Source organism: Asterias rubens, chromosome 10 (assembly GCF_902459465.1).
Source record: "Asterias rubens chromosome 10, eAstRub1.3, whole genome shotgun sequence".
Lineage (NCBI taxonomy): Eukaryota > Metazoa > Echinodermata > Asteroidea > Forcipulatida > Asteriidae > Asterias > Asterias rubens.
This window is the reverse complement of record NC_047071.1, coordinates 15,871,344-15,886,759: the sequence shown is the minus strand read 5'-3', so window position 1 is coordinate 15,886,759 and position 15,416 is coordinate 15,871,344. Positions and strand designations below refer to the sequence as shown.

Sequence of the window (15,416 nt, the reverse complement as noted above, 5' to 3'; positions counted from 1 at the left end):
TTTATATATTGAGATAAGAATGATTCAGACATATTAACAAATTTGGTTATTGTTGGAAGAAATTTAGGCTACTACCACGACAATGTATTATCATGGAGGTAGAAATATATGTTTTTCCGGCTTATTCAGAATGATAGTGCACAAATAATAAATAATAGGTGTCTCGCAAATGCCGCTTGTTTGATGCCAAATCGGAGAAAGATACTTACGTGACAGACTGAGACTGAGAGCGCAGCTAGTGACAATTAAAAAAAAATTCAGTGGTTTTGGAGTTAATTAACGGCGGATAAATTGGTGGCGACGTCCGGAAGATTATCCCTACTTTCAACCGTTGTGCTTTATCAACCGTTGTGCTTTATCAACCATACATAATGCCAGACAATGATTATAACTGTTTTAAGAGATAGACCGTTTGTGTAGCAGCAAATTACATTAGCTAGTGCTAGTTTTATTTAAATACAAATTGTTGTTTAGCCTTACTTACTTAGGCTTAGGTGTTTAAAAAAAATTCCTTTCACTTCAGTTTCGCTAGTTTCATTGCCATTGGGAGTCATTTACAAATGAAGGCAGTAGGCCTATTCTACGATTAGTCTAACTCTATAGATAGGCCTACTACGAGTAGACTGTGTAGACTGTCCTTATGCAGTACCAAGAGGTTGTTTAGTTAAATTTTAACCCTTATTTATTTCTCTTTTTCAGATAACTGTCTACTACAGATTGAAGGATCCATGAAGGAAGACATTTTGACAAATATTTCTAAAGGACACATATGAAAAATATACATATTTTTTTAACAATAGCATTATTACTTTTTTAAAGTTCTTTGAATGAGCTTTTGTTAGCTTTGTTTTACACAAAAATGAAGTGCGCTGACCATACTGAGTCAATGTAGAAACGGCAAACTCGATGAACAATGGAAAATCGTATCATCACTCGCAATCAGTCACGTCACCAACTGACAATGAGTGCCCTCGATAGGGATTTGAGGAAAGCGGTGGCCCTCGGTGATCTGGCTAAAGTAAGGCAAGCTTTGGCGTCTGGGATATCACCGAATGATGTTGATTGTAATGGATGGACTCTGTTGCATTTAGCGGCATCAAGAGGGCGCGACCGAGTCTTGAGGATACTACTAGAAGAGGGAGGTCAGTAAATAGTGGAACTCCTTACTCCTTAGTCAACCATTTTACAGTCGTTACTTGTTTCTAAGGCATGATGACGTCAGATGAATTGGTCCTATATGGTGCTTATGGTTTGTTTTTGGAAATTGTGGTGGACGTGGACTCGTACTTTTCTGCCACAGTGCTACCTTACACACAAAAATAGCTACTGCTTTCAGTGCCTTGCTTGGGCTAAATGCAAATTTGTTGTTGTGTCCACTTCGGCAAGTGAAAGATTGACATGTTTCATTGTACTAGCATGACTCATAAATGACGTAAAATTGAGTGGTTCAGTTTGGCAAAGATAAACTAATTGAGTTGCAAACTGTAAAGGTTAATGTGTAAAGATTGATACAGTAAATGAGATGGAAGAATTTCTGTCTCAGCCGCAATTACTACTTGGTGCTGAATTTAAAAACAATTTTATTTTTTGCTTACAGGGAAGCCAGACATAAAGGACCTTATTGGAGGCTTCACATGCCTTCATTATGCAGCAATGCACGGCAGGACACGCCTCGCTCGCTTACTCCTAGAATACGACAAGTCCAATCGATCTGAGCTCGTTGACACGCCCAGCCGCGATGGCTGGACACCCCTTCATGTTGCCGCCCACTACGGGCGGGATTCCTTTGTCAGACTCTTGGTCCAGTACAATGCCCTGGTGGACCCTCTCAGCATCAAAGGCACCACCCCCTTGCAGCTGGCCATCATCCGAGAGAAACAGAGCTGCGTGAAGGTGTTGCTGGACAACTACGCCAACATTGACGTCCAGAGGGGCTTCCCACTCCGCTATACCATCATCAAAGGGAACCACGAATCAGCACGTCTCCTCTTGAACCGGGGCGCTGATCCAAACCTTAGTCGGGAGGACGATGGGCAGACTCCCCTTCACCTTGCTGCCATCAAGAACGATAACTATAACTGTAGGTTGCTTTATAGCTTTGGAGCTAGCTGCCACGCCTGCGGGGACGATGGGAAAACACCCTTAGCTACTTACAAGGATGTGTATACTCAGAAAGAGTCCACTCTGTGCTTTAAGTTTCTTAGAGATGCTACAAGTAAGTTGAATGACTTTGTAAAGATGCTTTGGTGCTTTTGACATAATTTTTTTTTTATTAATGCTAATTGTAATGAAGTGGCCTTTTGTTGTTGTTTTTCAGTTTTTTTATATTTCTATATATGTCAGCCCTTATAAAATATTCATCATAGCACTTATTTCCATAGTTGCGATAACGCCGAGAGAAGGAGGGTATTGTTATCGCAACTATTATTTCCAAGGACCAATATCATGTATCAGGGATGTGATTTTTCCATTTTTACCCCGAAATCCATTTCCAAAAAAAAAGAAATCATAAGGTTGCAGCCCTGTATGCTTCGTTTTTGAAAAGGGCAAAAGCACAAAGCCATTTTCTCCTCGGTAAATGGCACCCTAAAAAGGAAATTGTAAATTTGTATCCAGAGCATTTCAAGGGCACAAAGGCAATGACTAGGGGACATGGAGGCAACCGCCTCCATGAAGTATCAGGCCTGAGGTTGGTCTTAGAATATGCGCTGTCTGAATTAGAAAGTACTTGTCTATTTAGTGTTACCACAAATCCTTTTCGAATCCACGGCTTTTGCTCCAGATTCTGCTCAGGCTAGCTTGGCCCCACGGTTGTTTTGACAAGTGGGCGTGTCTTGCGTACTTGTGCTTTGCTTCAGCCTGAAGCCAAATCCAAAGCCTAATCCATGGTTTAGAAAAAGGGCCATAAATCTCACATTACTTGAAGTCATTAAACTTTGGTTTTTTCTTTTCTTTTTTCTTCTAGCAAATCCGAGATCACTCCAAGATCGTTGCAGGCTTATCATCCGTCAAGCTGTTGGAAAAACAAGACTCCACCACTTAGATATGATCCCCTTGTCTTCAATAATGACAAATTATCTCAAGTTTAAATATGACGACTTCTGTGGTTTTTGACTAGCTGTGGTTTGTGCAGGTCTCGTCAGATATTGATTCAATTTCAAAGAGGGACTCAAAGGTAAAATACAATCTTGTAATTCACTCATTTCCCTTTAAACAAAAGTTATATATCGCTTATAGCACCAGCCGTCAATTTCACAAAACGCTAAGATTAATCTTATCTTATCATTCATGCATTTGTTACTTCTCGTCTTGACAACGGCAATGCTCTTCTCTACAGTCTTCCTAACAACCAGATTTCCCGACTTCAATGGCTCCAAAATACTGCTGCCGGCATTGTGACACTGTCTAGAAAAGACACCTCCATTCTGAGACAACTACCCTGGCTCCCTATCTCTCAATGAATCATCTTCAAGCTGATGCTCATTGTCCACAAAGCTCTTAATGCCAACTATATTTCTGAACTGCTTCAAGTTTACACTCCATCGAGGAATCTTCGATCAAGTTCCATGCTTCTCCCCATTGAACCCATTGAAGTCTCGACACTCATGGGGTGACAGGTCTTTTTCTTCGGCTGCGCCACGCATCTGGAACTCTCTACCACTTAATCTTAGATCTTGTCTTTATACCACAAAATTCAAATCTCTTCTCAAACTCATCTTATGTCACAGGTTTTCATGGACAAATTTTGTTGTGTCTGTTTTTCTTTGTTTTTGTGTTGTTTTTGGTTTTACTGCGCCTTGAACACCCAGCAGGGTGGATATGTGCGCATTACAAGTCTTATTATTATTATTTATTATTATTATCTCGAGTTAGGATGAGTAACTCGTCCTAACTTAGGATTAATCTTAAGTTTTACTTTGTACATTGCAGGGCTGGGACTCGTCCTATGTCTTAAGATTAATCCCAAGTTAGAAAGAGTTTTGTGAAATCGACGGCAGTATTGTCACCCTGGTTCAGTGGTAAGACTTGAGGACTTGCAATCACAAGGTTGTGGGTTTAAATCCCTCTGCTAACTGCGGATTTCACAATGACTTGAAAAAGTATTGATTACTGAATCACAATTTCTTTGTGCAATTCATAATCATAGACGTTAAACCAATGTTTGTTTGAGAGAGATTGGCTGTTGCCAGCTTGGTGTTTATATCCCCTTGTTGGAGTTTGCCGAGTTCCCAAGGCCGGAAGATCATTCAAACAAACGAGTACACCCTCATGTGGTACATTCAGTGTGAACATAGAGTTATATATAAGAACTAGAGGGCGCACTGGTGATGCTTCTTGCACAAACGCGACGGGACCGCAAGGAGACACATGTGTGCCATTCTGTAAGCGCGTTGAATATGAAGAATACGTTTGAGTTTGTGTTTATTGAACGCTACGCGATGCTGTTTTGTCAACTTACAAAATGGCGGCACAAACACCGGTGTGCAATGCCTGTTTTGTCAACCTAGAAAATGGCCGCCTGAGCGCATGCCGGGCTGCGCTCTCTAGTTCTTATATATATCTCTATGAGTGTGAATGTGTTTATGCTTGCAGCTTTACTCTAACCAATACCTAACTCAGTCAACAAATTCAAGTTTTAACAAATAATTTAAAAATTTAAGTTTTCTGCGGGAATATTAACTTCAATCCTTGAGATGTATCAAGGCAATTTTTTTTATATTTATAATTATATGATATTAACAATGATTGCATCTTCAGTATTCGAAAACCACATAAATCTTGTATTTCGCTAAAAATAACACCTAAATAACATGCTGTAAAAATTTTGTCAAAACTAGGTGGTTGCTTTTCTTTAAAGGAACACGTTGCCTTGGATCGGTCGAGTTAGTCTTTGAAAAACGTTTGTAACCGTTTTTTAAAAAATGCATATGGGTGGAAAGATGGTGTAAAAGTAGAATACAATGATCCACACAAACATGCCTTGAGGTTGCACGGTTTTCCTTTTACCTCGTCGACAAACACGGTCAGCCATTTATGGGAGTCAAATTTTTGACTCGCAAAATAAAAGGAAAACCACGCAATTTCGGGGCAAATTTGTGTGGATCATGTATTCTACTTATAAAACATCTCTCTAACCATAGGCATTTTATAACAAACGGTTATTTATAGACCAACTCGTCCGATCCAAGGCAACGTGTACCTTTAGTGATGGTAGATGATTTGTTGCTCATAACATTTCAAACAGAAATATCTCGGAGGATATTTGGAGGCCCTACTTCATCGCCTTGGTGCCCCTTCAAAATGATTCAGTACAAATTTAAATTTCCCTCAACTAGGTGCCCTGTACTAAGGACAAGCTGCTTTGCCCCTGTGCAAATGAAGGGACAGCAAAGCAATAGGCCCCATTTCAGTAAGCAAATGTTTTGTTATTTATTGATAGCATTGGTCAAATGTCTGCACTGAATTGTGTTGCATCAAAAGAGCTGCTTGCTGAAATGGAGTCCAAAAAACATTTCAACCTGAGTTCCTCATCTTGCGCGTTTTTGTGCTGTATAAATACTGGTGCGTGGACCCAATTTCATAGAGCTGCTAAGCCCAAAACTTTGCTTACCATGAAATTGTTGCCTTGATAAAACAGGATTACCAATCAAGTTTCCACGTGATTTTCAGGATAAGCAAACAACTGCTGAATACCAGTAACAAAGCAATATGCATCAAATGGAAAATTTGGTTAGTAATCCTGTTTTTATCAAGGAAGAAATTTCATGCTAAGCAAGTTTTCGTGCTTAGCAGCAAATGCACGGCTTACTTGGCAAGGATTCAGTGCGCATGCGATTGCCCTGGAATGAAATGCGTGCTCAGTCTTGTAGGCTGAATTGGCGGCTATGGCTGCAAATGTTGCCAAGGGTGTTGCTAACACAGCCATAGCTGTAGCCACTCTTTCAGGCATGGCCCAAGTGCCAACTTTTCAGCATGCACCTCATTTTATGGCTAGTTCATGTGCAGTGAGTATTTGCAAAGTATAATGTAGTCTATGATGAACTTGCAAGTTGGCTTCCGTAAGTTCTTGCTAACCAGTGAAATACGTATGCGCTTGCTAATTGTTTCTGCTAAAAATAAGCAGTGAAATTGCTCCCTTTGCATCTACTTGATAAACGTAATCCTAAATTATACAGTGTATAAGGATCCATATAAGGATATTCTTGTATTTTGGTCGGTGGTTATTAATCGTGTATCATACCGTAAAATCTCCATGATTTGTTGGGCGAATCAAAGATGAAAATTGTGGTGACAAGAACAAATTATTTGTTGGAAAAATCAAAGATAGAAATTGTGGCGGCAAACAAAATTAATGTCAACGTAAATTGAAAATCATTTGGAGTGCCATTTGGAGATTTGCAATGCTTTTGATTGAGCTAATAATAAGCATAATATTATATGAAATATCTGTCATCCAAAATAAAATAAACTGCATTATTATTGTACAAAGGACCAGCTGTGTGTTGGATTTATCTATACGTTTTCTCAGATGCCTTTATCTTGCCGTCATATATGGCTAACTGTAAGTCCATGCCGGGTACATGGCAGTGAGACAGATATGGGATTATAGTGGGGAATAGTACCTTTGGTGATTCAAACATTTGGCAACAAGTGACAGTCAGAATGTCATCGGGAAGATATTTGGCTGCGGTCATGGTAGTGTTGGGCTATTGCAGATTTTGCTGTTGAAAAAAAAAAGAATGGTAGAATAACGAGAAGTTTTCTAAGTTTTCAAAATGGCTGCCAGTCCTCGTTATTGTTGTAGTACTTATCTTTTTAAAGGTCAGATTTCCTACAGCCAACTAACTTTCTAATTCTCATGCATGACACTCTGATTGACAGTGTGCCAATCAAAGCACCTACCCCACCCCCACCCGACTCCACCCCACCCCCACCCCACCCCACCCCACCCCCACCCCCAACATCCCACCCCCGACATCCCACCCCCGACATCCCACCCCCGACATCCCACCCCCGACATCCCACCCCCGACATCCCACCCCCGACATCCCACCCCCGACATCCCACCCCCGACATCCCACCCCCGACATCCCACCCCCACCCCCACCCCCACCCCCACCAAATAATGTCTGGTACAATGACGTGCTTGATGATGGAGACCGTAAATCATTTAGCGGCTGTGGCTGCTGCTAAGGTCAGCCTATACTTAACACAAAGTGGTGATTTAGCCACAGTCACAACCACTAATTTGGAAAGCGGCTAGCCATTTGCGTGTTATTTTTTTTGTTTTTTACCCATACACCGATGTGTGTAGGTTTGAATATTGTCTGGTACAATGACGTGCTGGTTCACAAGATATCACTTTTAAATAGGTTGGGGGAATTGTTGCGTCTTTGGTAATAAACAAAAAAACACATAAAACTTCGCCACAGTTAAAACTTGTTAAAGGATACACAATGATTCAGGTTTCCTGATCAACTGAAATATTTTATTTTTCAAAATTGCATGTCAATTTACGATGTTGAAACGAGTAATCTAAGATTTTTGATATATTCTTACATTTTCGTTGTTATACTCTGAGCTGAGTAAATACTTGCATGGTACTTGGTGTATCCTATTTTATTTGGTGTTTAAAGGAACACGTTGCATTGGATCGGTCGAGTTGGTCTTTGAAAAGCGTTTGTAACCGTTTGTTATAAAATGATTCTGATCGCACTTCAGTGAATACGCCTCGGAATAAACAATAAAGATCAAGACTGACAAATTTACCAACAAACCCCAGCCAATCAGTTAGGGAGATGAAATATGGGGTGCAGTTTATTCATACGAATAATAACATACCAATCACTCGTTGAAAAATATGGACAGTTCCATTTTACTCGGTTTTGCCTCGTAATGGAACAGTCCAGACTTAAACCCGTGATCATTCGCCCGGTGTACATATATTCATCAAAAATGTGTACAAATTTTCAAGTAATTTATCAAAATATAAGTTAGTTTACGGTCAATGCCGCGTATAACGTTAATTTTTATGATAAATTGTTTTCCCTGCGAATAAAACCACCCTGACTGCATAATTTGTGAACCGCTTTTCGTGGAACGTGGCTATTTTAGGCCAGTCAAACCATAGAGTAAGGACAAACACGTTTATTTTTTGCCGATCCTTGAAATATAAATGGGGCAATGCTTACAAAGGGTCTGTAGCTGGACAGGTTTAATTGGCCGAGTTTAATTGGTTTCTAATTTTATCAGCTTTGGTTTTTTTTTGCAGCTTCATCACAAAGCTTAGAAGCCTGCGTGCCGTGGACGAAACGTGTCGGTCATTTTAACCGCTCTTCGTATTCACACGGTAGTGGATGGATTATAAGCAGTTTACAATACATCTCCCTATAATACGCAAAGGAACTTACATCCAAACACTATTTGAATTGGAATAAAGACGAGATGGATAGCAAAGCTTTGTTCTCATTCTGTGTAGTGTTTATTACTTTATCCAATCAGAATTCTTGCTCCTTTCAACCAACAACTGATTTTTTTGGTGCAAAATATCGGGCTCTGCAAGGTTTCGTTCTCAGCAGCACAAAGGCCGTGTCATCTGTGACATGTGTGAGAGACTGTATGATAGATCCTCGCTGTGTCTCTATCAACTTCTTTGACAGCGAGAAACGGTGTGAGTTGAATTCCGCTACAAAGACCCAGTTCCCTGGAAGCTTCACTTACAACCAAGGAAGCTTCTACTATGACGAAGACAGAGGAACAACTCTCTTATCAGAGTTTGCTTCTTGTAAGGAGCTTCTGCAAGCTGCTGGAGGCAATATTTCCAGCGGTGTCTACACCATCTTTCCCAGCAGTCTGACTGAGGGCTTAGAAGTCTACTGCGACATGGAGGGAAACGACGGAGGCTGGATCGTGTTTCAGAGGCGGCAGGACGGAAGCGTGAATTTCTATCTCAATTGGGCCGACTATCAGAGAGGGTTTGGAGACCTGAAGGGCGAGTTCTGGCTGGGGAATGATAACCTGCGCGCTCTGACCGAAGCCTCTCCTCAAGGAACATGGGAGCTCAGGATCAAAATTGAAGATTGGGAAGGGGAAGCTGTTGTGGTCGATTATTCTGACTTCAAAATAACAGGTGAAGAGTATACCCTAAACGCCGCATACAAATCAATCAGTGAAACAAAAGTTGGTGATTCCCTTCTCGTACATTTCGGGAAACCTTTTTCAACAAAGGACCGTGACAATGATAACAGTGAAGACGTAAACTGTGCACAGGAGACCGTAGGCGCCTGGTGGTACTACCACTGTCATGAATCAAACCTCAACGGTAAGTACTACAATAATCCAACTGTTGAGTACAACCAAGGCTTGCAATGGGAAACATGGAAAGGAGATTACTATTCACTGAAGAAATGCAGCATGAAGCTACGAGAAATTAACTAAAATATAAAACTGCGATTATGTATCGTAATAACAACAAAATCAGAACTGTGTTGGTTTGAATCCTTGAGCGCTCTCAGGTGTTGATATCGCTTCTGTGGATGGGTCTGCCCAACTGAAACAATATTAAAGGTAGGACTCCTTCATTGGTAAAAAAAAACCGTAGCTCTGAATAGTGTGGGAATACTTCAGGGGAACGTGGGTTGTTGCTCACAAAATCAATTGTTTTTACGGAGTTTTACAAGTGAAATATTATTTAGATATATACAACTTATTAAGCTTTTCTTGTAAAAGTTTAAAGTTAAAGGGGCTGCGCCGTCCTGATAAAAGCAGGCTTTGCACATAATGTGCGCGCTAATACAGTATTCAGAGTTCGTACCCCTTCATAATGTTTTTGAGAGTGTGACGTCATTGTAAGGATTCTATTCCATTAGCAATCACAAATCTGTGGAGAAAAATTATTCCACAATATTTTTTGTTGCCTAGCTGGTATCTTTAGCTTTAGCTGGTATCCAGACTCACATAAAACATCTTGTATCGTGTACAATGAAACAAAACACACACATATCACCCACAACGCGTATGGGTGTTGCATTATTAGTTGATGCATTTAATTATAGTGTTGTAAGTACAGTTCAGAATTGTCTGCGTTTAAGGCGGCCTTAGGGCTTATTGATTTTTAATAGCATGAGGTTTCATTGCGTTCGTCCTCGTTATTTTCTTATAGAAAACAATCATCCAAAGAAAGTTATTGTAGACAGTTTTTCCTTGTTAACCAATGACCAGAATAGTTCACGACACCCCTATGGCAAAAGTGGATCACCCTCCAATTGTTATTGCTCATTGTGCCATTTTGGACTGAAGCTCTTGAGTCTAGTTACCATTAGCAACCAGATGCGTGGTTTGGTCATAATATCACTGAGCAAAGTGAAATTGGATTTTCTCTATACAAAAAGTTACTGCGCATTTTTTTAGAATGAGAGTTTAAAAAAGAGGTTTCACACAATTTATGAAATCATCATCCACAGCTATGTGCCTCAAGATGCACAGGTTAGGCTCACTGGTTACATTGCAATAAGAAACCTTTTTGGGCTCCTTTGTTTCATTACCAAGAAAAAAAACCAAAATGTTCAATATTAAGTTTTGGATGAGCATACGAATTTCAAAACACAATGACATGTGCTTGGGAATGAGGTATTTGTATCGATACTACTGTGAATAGATTATGTTTAGCCTTAGGACTCTTTGTGAAGTTGATACCTTAATATAGTACCAAAGTTTAGAATTTAGTTTTGTCCTCGATCATTTCGAAATTTAAAACAAATATTATTCTTCATACTTTGTGGTGTGTTTTTTGTGGGTTTGTGTTGGCCGGGTTTTGTTGGTTGTTTTGCTTTTTACAAAAAAATAATAATAATAACAAATAAAAAAAGTATAAAAATGAAGAAAAAAAACGAAAATAATAATATTATAATACTACAATTGATTTGATAATGCCATAAGGCCTACTTATAATGTTAATGTTCCAACTCATGTGTAAGTGAGTTTACCAAGGCAATTAATTGCGAACAACAGATAATAATAGAGTAAATTTCTATTATAGTCTTTCTATAAAACAATCACTGTGTAATTAATTTATAAATTAGTTTGAAATAGTGTTGATTTACATGCAAATATATCACGACATTTGGGGGCTTGAAATAGTCGCTTTCCTCCCCGCCCCGCCCCTATCGCGGCGGTGCAAGGTTTCACGTTGCAATGTTGGCCCTTTTTGAATCGACGGCTTCGGCTTTGGATTCGGCTTCAGTCGTGGGGCCAAGCTAGCCAGAGCCAAAGCTGGAGCCGAAGCCGCGGTTTCGAACCTTATTTGAAATGATCCGATTCCCATCTCGTTACTACAAAGACGCAACGAAAATCTATGCGTGGAACCAGACTATACTTAATACACTCGCGGTTTTAAATTCCCCCATCAACACACACTGCGCGTATAGCTCTATGGCTCTTGGCGTTGTCCAATGCTGTTATCCAATTATTCAATACAACACATCATGAAAATAGCGGCAAAGCGGTTTGTTGGAATTTTGTGCCACTTTTCATGACGACAGAATTTTGTTTGATTATTTGCCCTTAATGGTTTTGATTTTTTCAATAACTGATGTGTATGTAATTTTGATCAGCCTTTTTTGTTATGTGTTTTCTTTGTAAGAAAGATTATATATTTTGCGTTCTTGTGATGTGTGGCAATTTTAAAGAGAGGTGCCTAGAAAAGTATCTGCTAAGTGCAGGTGAATCTTGGGGTTTTTTTATTAAAAAGGAAAGAAAAATGGAAAAAAAATCGAGTTGTAGGCCTACTGTTTTAAAGTGACGCGTTTTTTATGTAAATTCATTACAGATATCACAATTATTGATTTGATGGTGACACTATTGTTAAATTACATTAAATGTTCCCAGCCATGTGTAGGCCTAAGTGAGTTTACTAAGGCTTTTACGAACAACAGATAATACGAGACAGACTTTCTAAAGTCTTTCTTTAAAAACAATCACTTGGTAATTAATTTATAGATAAGTTTGAAGTAACGTTGGTTTACATCGAAATATCACGACATTTATATTTAAACTAAAAACAACAAAATGAAAGAAAGATAGATAAGAAAACTGTCCTCGCAGCACAAAGTCTGAATTACAACAATTTTACTTTAATTTACAAAAAATAAAAAAAGTGGAATATTAAAGCCACTCCCCTAAATTAAAAATGTTGCACATTGAAATTTAATTAATTTGACTCAAATATGGTGTGGCAATAAAACAAAAATCAGACAAGAATGGAAAATGTTATAATCAAGAAAAACAAGCCCAATAACAATCTGAACAACAATGGGATAACAGCGTTCCATTGTGTGACCTGAGGAGAAAACAAAACAAAAGTTCGAAAACCACCTCGGTTAATTTGTAATTGTGCAAGTTTATTATATAGGGGTTTGGAGTTGCTGACAGTGTTTAGGAAGTTTGTTTATAATTTCAATTGGATTAACAATGTTTTAAACCTCGCACTTTTAAAAGGAAAAAAACAGCACTCCATGGTATACAGATGTGTAGAAAAGTAAAGTTCGTGAATGTTTAAAATTCGAAATCAAGAAAAACTTATTCCGTCTCTCTAAAAACTCAGGGTCAGATATCCGGGTCAAAAGTAGTGACCCTTTCTGGGTCAGTATGACCGGAGTATGTGTCAATATTATCAAATCTTTCAAAATGACGCAGAATTCGAGTCCACTTTTTTAAAACCAGTTTCCGGGGTCAGCGAATGGGTCATGCCCTGTGACCCGGACTTCCGGTTAATTCTGACCTGGGAGTTTTTAGTAAGTTATAAATTCCACTGGTTTTACAGTGACGACGTGATTTTGTTCTCATGTAAATTTATTGCTAAAATCACAAGTAGTATTCGTTTATTGTTTTAATGATGTAATCACAATATACAATGTGAAAAGGTAGTTAACATGCTCAGGCACAACCCGTCATGTTACATTATGAATAACAGATAAATAATTTGCCAAAGGAGTAAATTTGTCACAGTTTGTATATTTTTTAACGAAAAAGGAACGCATTTTAATTATACTGAATCTTTGAAACACCATGTTATTACACTATGGTTTTAGGTGTTCATAATTAACATCAAGGCTTGTGGCTCCGCACATTATGCATGTAAACAGTGGGTTGTAATTATGTACTTTATAGAATTTGCATTAGGCTTTATTGTAGAAACTGGCGGCTACAGCTTTAGCTACGAATTTTGCTAAGGATATTGTTAAGGATATCCTTCACTTCAACGCATAATGGTTTGGCGAACCAGCCGTAGCCGTAAGTCGTAGCCGAAGCCGTATCCGCAAGTTAGGACACGGGCTGATCAATGTGTTTTATTAGATAATGCATACGCTGTTGAACAACAAAGCTTGTGTAAGTAAATATTTTGGTGTGTGCACGTACTGTGTTATTTTAAAGTTGCAAAAATTGGTTGCCCTGATACACCAAAAATTGTACTACAGCAGCAGCAGCAGCAGCAGCAGCAGCAGCAGCAGCAGCAGCAGCAACAACAGAAAATAATTAAAAAAGAGGAAAACAAAACCAGAAATACTCAACAGTTTCGTGACCGTCTGGATCACACTTTGCGACGCACTTTGTTCAAGGAGTTTTGCTTTCTTTTATTTGGCAAACAACTTAATCACATGTTAATTTGTGTTGGTTTAATCCTGCAAATATTAAAAACAAACATAATACTGTTGAATACGGAAAATCACTAAATAAATAGCAAATTGCTTACAGTATGAATAATTTACATGTGCGGTTAATTTATATCGAAAATCGTAACCTTTGACATGATCATTTCGTTTCAAAAACATAAATTTCCTTGGAATTATTAAAAAATAAATGCGTCAGTAGATCAGGAAACCTAAACATCTGTGTATCCTTTGTTTTCTTTATTCCACAAGACTGTATATTATGGCATAATGCCCATTCTGACTGTGTGCCAAATTCCACGCCTGTAAGTTTATCGCACGATTCCCTCATCCCTTTCTATTCCACTACTGGACCCAATTTCATGGAGCTGCTTATAAAAGCACAACAGGAAGCTAAGCACAACGTAATTATGCTTACCAGAATTTTGTTACAGCAGCCAAACAGCCATGTCACGTGTACAATCTGTGACAGGTATCCAACATTATCTGCTAAGCAGAAATTTGTTATTTCGTGCTGAAGCAGCAGGGCTTAATTTCAGAAAGCTAATGAGCAGAAAAAAACGCTTAGCATTTCTTCGCAGCCCCCAAAATTATTGGGGCACCAGTTGCAACAATGTAAAAATGTTAGCTGGTAGCCAGTTTATGCTTAGCAAGAATGATGTTGTGCTTAGCACGTTTATATGCTTACAGGCTTTTTGAAATTGGGCCCGGTCGTTTCCAATCAGACAGCTCACAGCCGCTTCCGAATTTGTGGCTGTGACTCTGGCTAAATCACCACGTTATGCGTTGAGTATAGGCTGACCTTAGCAACAGCCACATCCGCCATTGAGTCAGGGCTTTTACTTTTGACGTTTGATTTTATTCAAACTTGGGTTCAAATAAAGCAGCTTCATAATGTGCGCAGAGTGATGATGAGCCGAAGCCTGAATCCTGGTTGATGAGGCCATTAGTTCGAAAAGACAATAATCTCGTTTTATAGACGTTGGCGGCAGTATTTGGTGTTTAAAGACACTGGACAGTGGACTTTATTCACTTGGTGTATCTCAACATTATTATGCATAAAATATCAAACCTGTGAAAATTTGAGCTCAATTGGTCGTCGAAGTTGCGAGATAATAATAAAAGAAAAAAATACCCTTGTCACACGAAGTTATGTGCTTTCAGATGCTTGAGTTTGAGACCTCAAAATCTAACTCTGAGGTCTCGAAATCAAATTCCTGGAAAACTACTTCTTTTTCGAAAACTACGTTACTTCAGAGGGAGCCGTTTCTCACAATGTTTATACTATCAACAGCTCTCCATTACATGTATTCGTTACCAAATAATTGTTTATGCCAACAATTATTTTGAGTAATTATCAATAGTGTCCACTGCCTTTAACAGAGACACATTTACTAGCTCTCACTTCACGTAGGCCTATACTTGACTCGTTGTCATAGGGTGGGGGTTCGAATCCAATCATGACCTGTGTGTTCTTGTATACTAGTACTCTAGTGCTTCCAATGGGAACAAACCTGCAGCAGCAGAGATGGGTCTTGTGACTGCTGACTTAGCTTGGTGCGATCAGGTTGGTTTGCAAAGAATGAAATAAATGGGCCATTTACCGGGGGGAAATAATCATCATGTGCACCGAGCGTAAAATGAGTTGGTTACCAACGCGCCATAAAACGATACCAAGTGAAATTAGTTTTATTATAAGGAACAAAGCTGTCATGGGATTTTAACAATGTCAACTTAATTACAATAATC

The 15,416-nt window shown here is 39.0% G+C and overlaps 2 protein-coding genes across 3 annotated transcripts; both read left to right on the top strand.

The window, feature by feature from the left end:
• The first annotated feature begins 726 nt into the window (after positions 1 to 726).
• Positions 727 to 8,615, top strand: LOC117296044 (ankyrin repeat and SOCS box protein 7-like). 2 transcript variants are annotated; one of them, XR_004519713.1, is made up of 4 exons: positions 727 to 1,142; positions 1,598 to 2,215; positions 2,966 to 3,175; positions 8,503 to 8,615. XR_004519713.1 is itself a non-coding variant. In XM_033778904.1 (3 exons), the coding sequence occupies exons 1-3, from the start codon at positions 914 to 916 to the stop codon at positions 3,112 to 3,114; spliced, it is 996 nt and encodes a 331-aa protein (XP_033634795.1). In that variant the 5' UTR covers positions 727 to 913; the 3' UTR covers positions 3,115 to 3,275. The 2 variants fall into 2 exon arrangements, 1 of the variants encoding a protein (XP_033634795.1); XM_033778904.1 differs by lacking the exon at positions 8,503 to 8,615 and having other exon boundaries at positions 2,966 to 3,275.
• Positions 8,446 to 9,438, top strand: LOC117295698 (ryncolin-1-like). The gene has a single exon (XM_033778408.1). It carries the CDS (start codon positions 8,446 to 8,448, stop codon positions 9,436 to 9,438), a length of 993 nt encoding a protein of 330 aa, XP_033634299.1.
• Positions 9,439 to 15,416: the final 5,978 nt, after the last annotated feature.

Bases quoted from the DNA above. Each gene is read 5' to 3' on its own strand.
- LOC117296044 (XM_033778904.1), top strand. From the start codon at position 914: ATGGAAAATCGTATCATCACTCGCAATCAGTCACGTCACCAACTGACA. The intron at 1,143-1,597 runs GTCAGTAAATAG...TTTTGCTTACAG, and splicing joins GATACTACTAGAAGAGGGAG to GGAAGCCAGACATAAAGGAC. The intron at 2,216-2,965 runs GTAAGTTGAATG...TTTTTCTTCTAG, and splicing joins GTTTCTTAGAGATGCTACAA to CAAATCCGAGATCACTCCAA.
- LOC117295698 (XM_033778408.1), top strand. From the start codon at position 8,446: ATGGATAGCAAAGCTTTGTTCTCATTCTGTGTAGTGTTTATTACTTTA.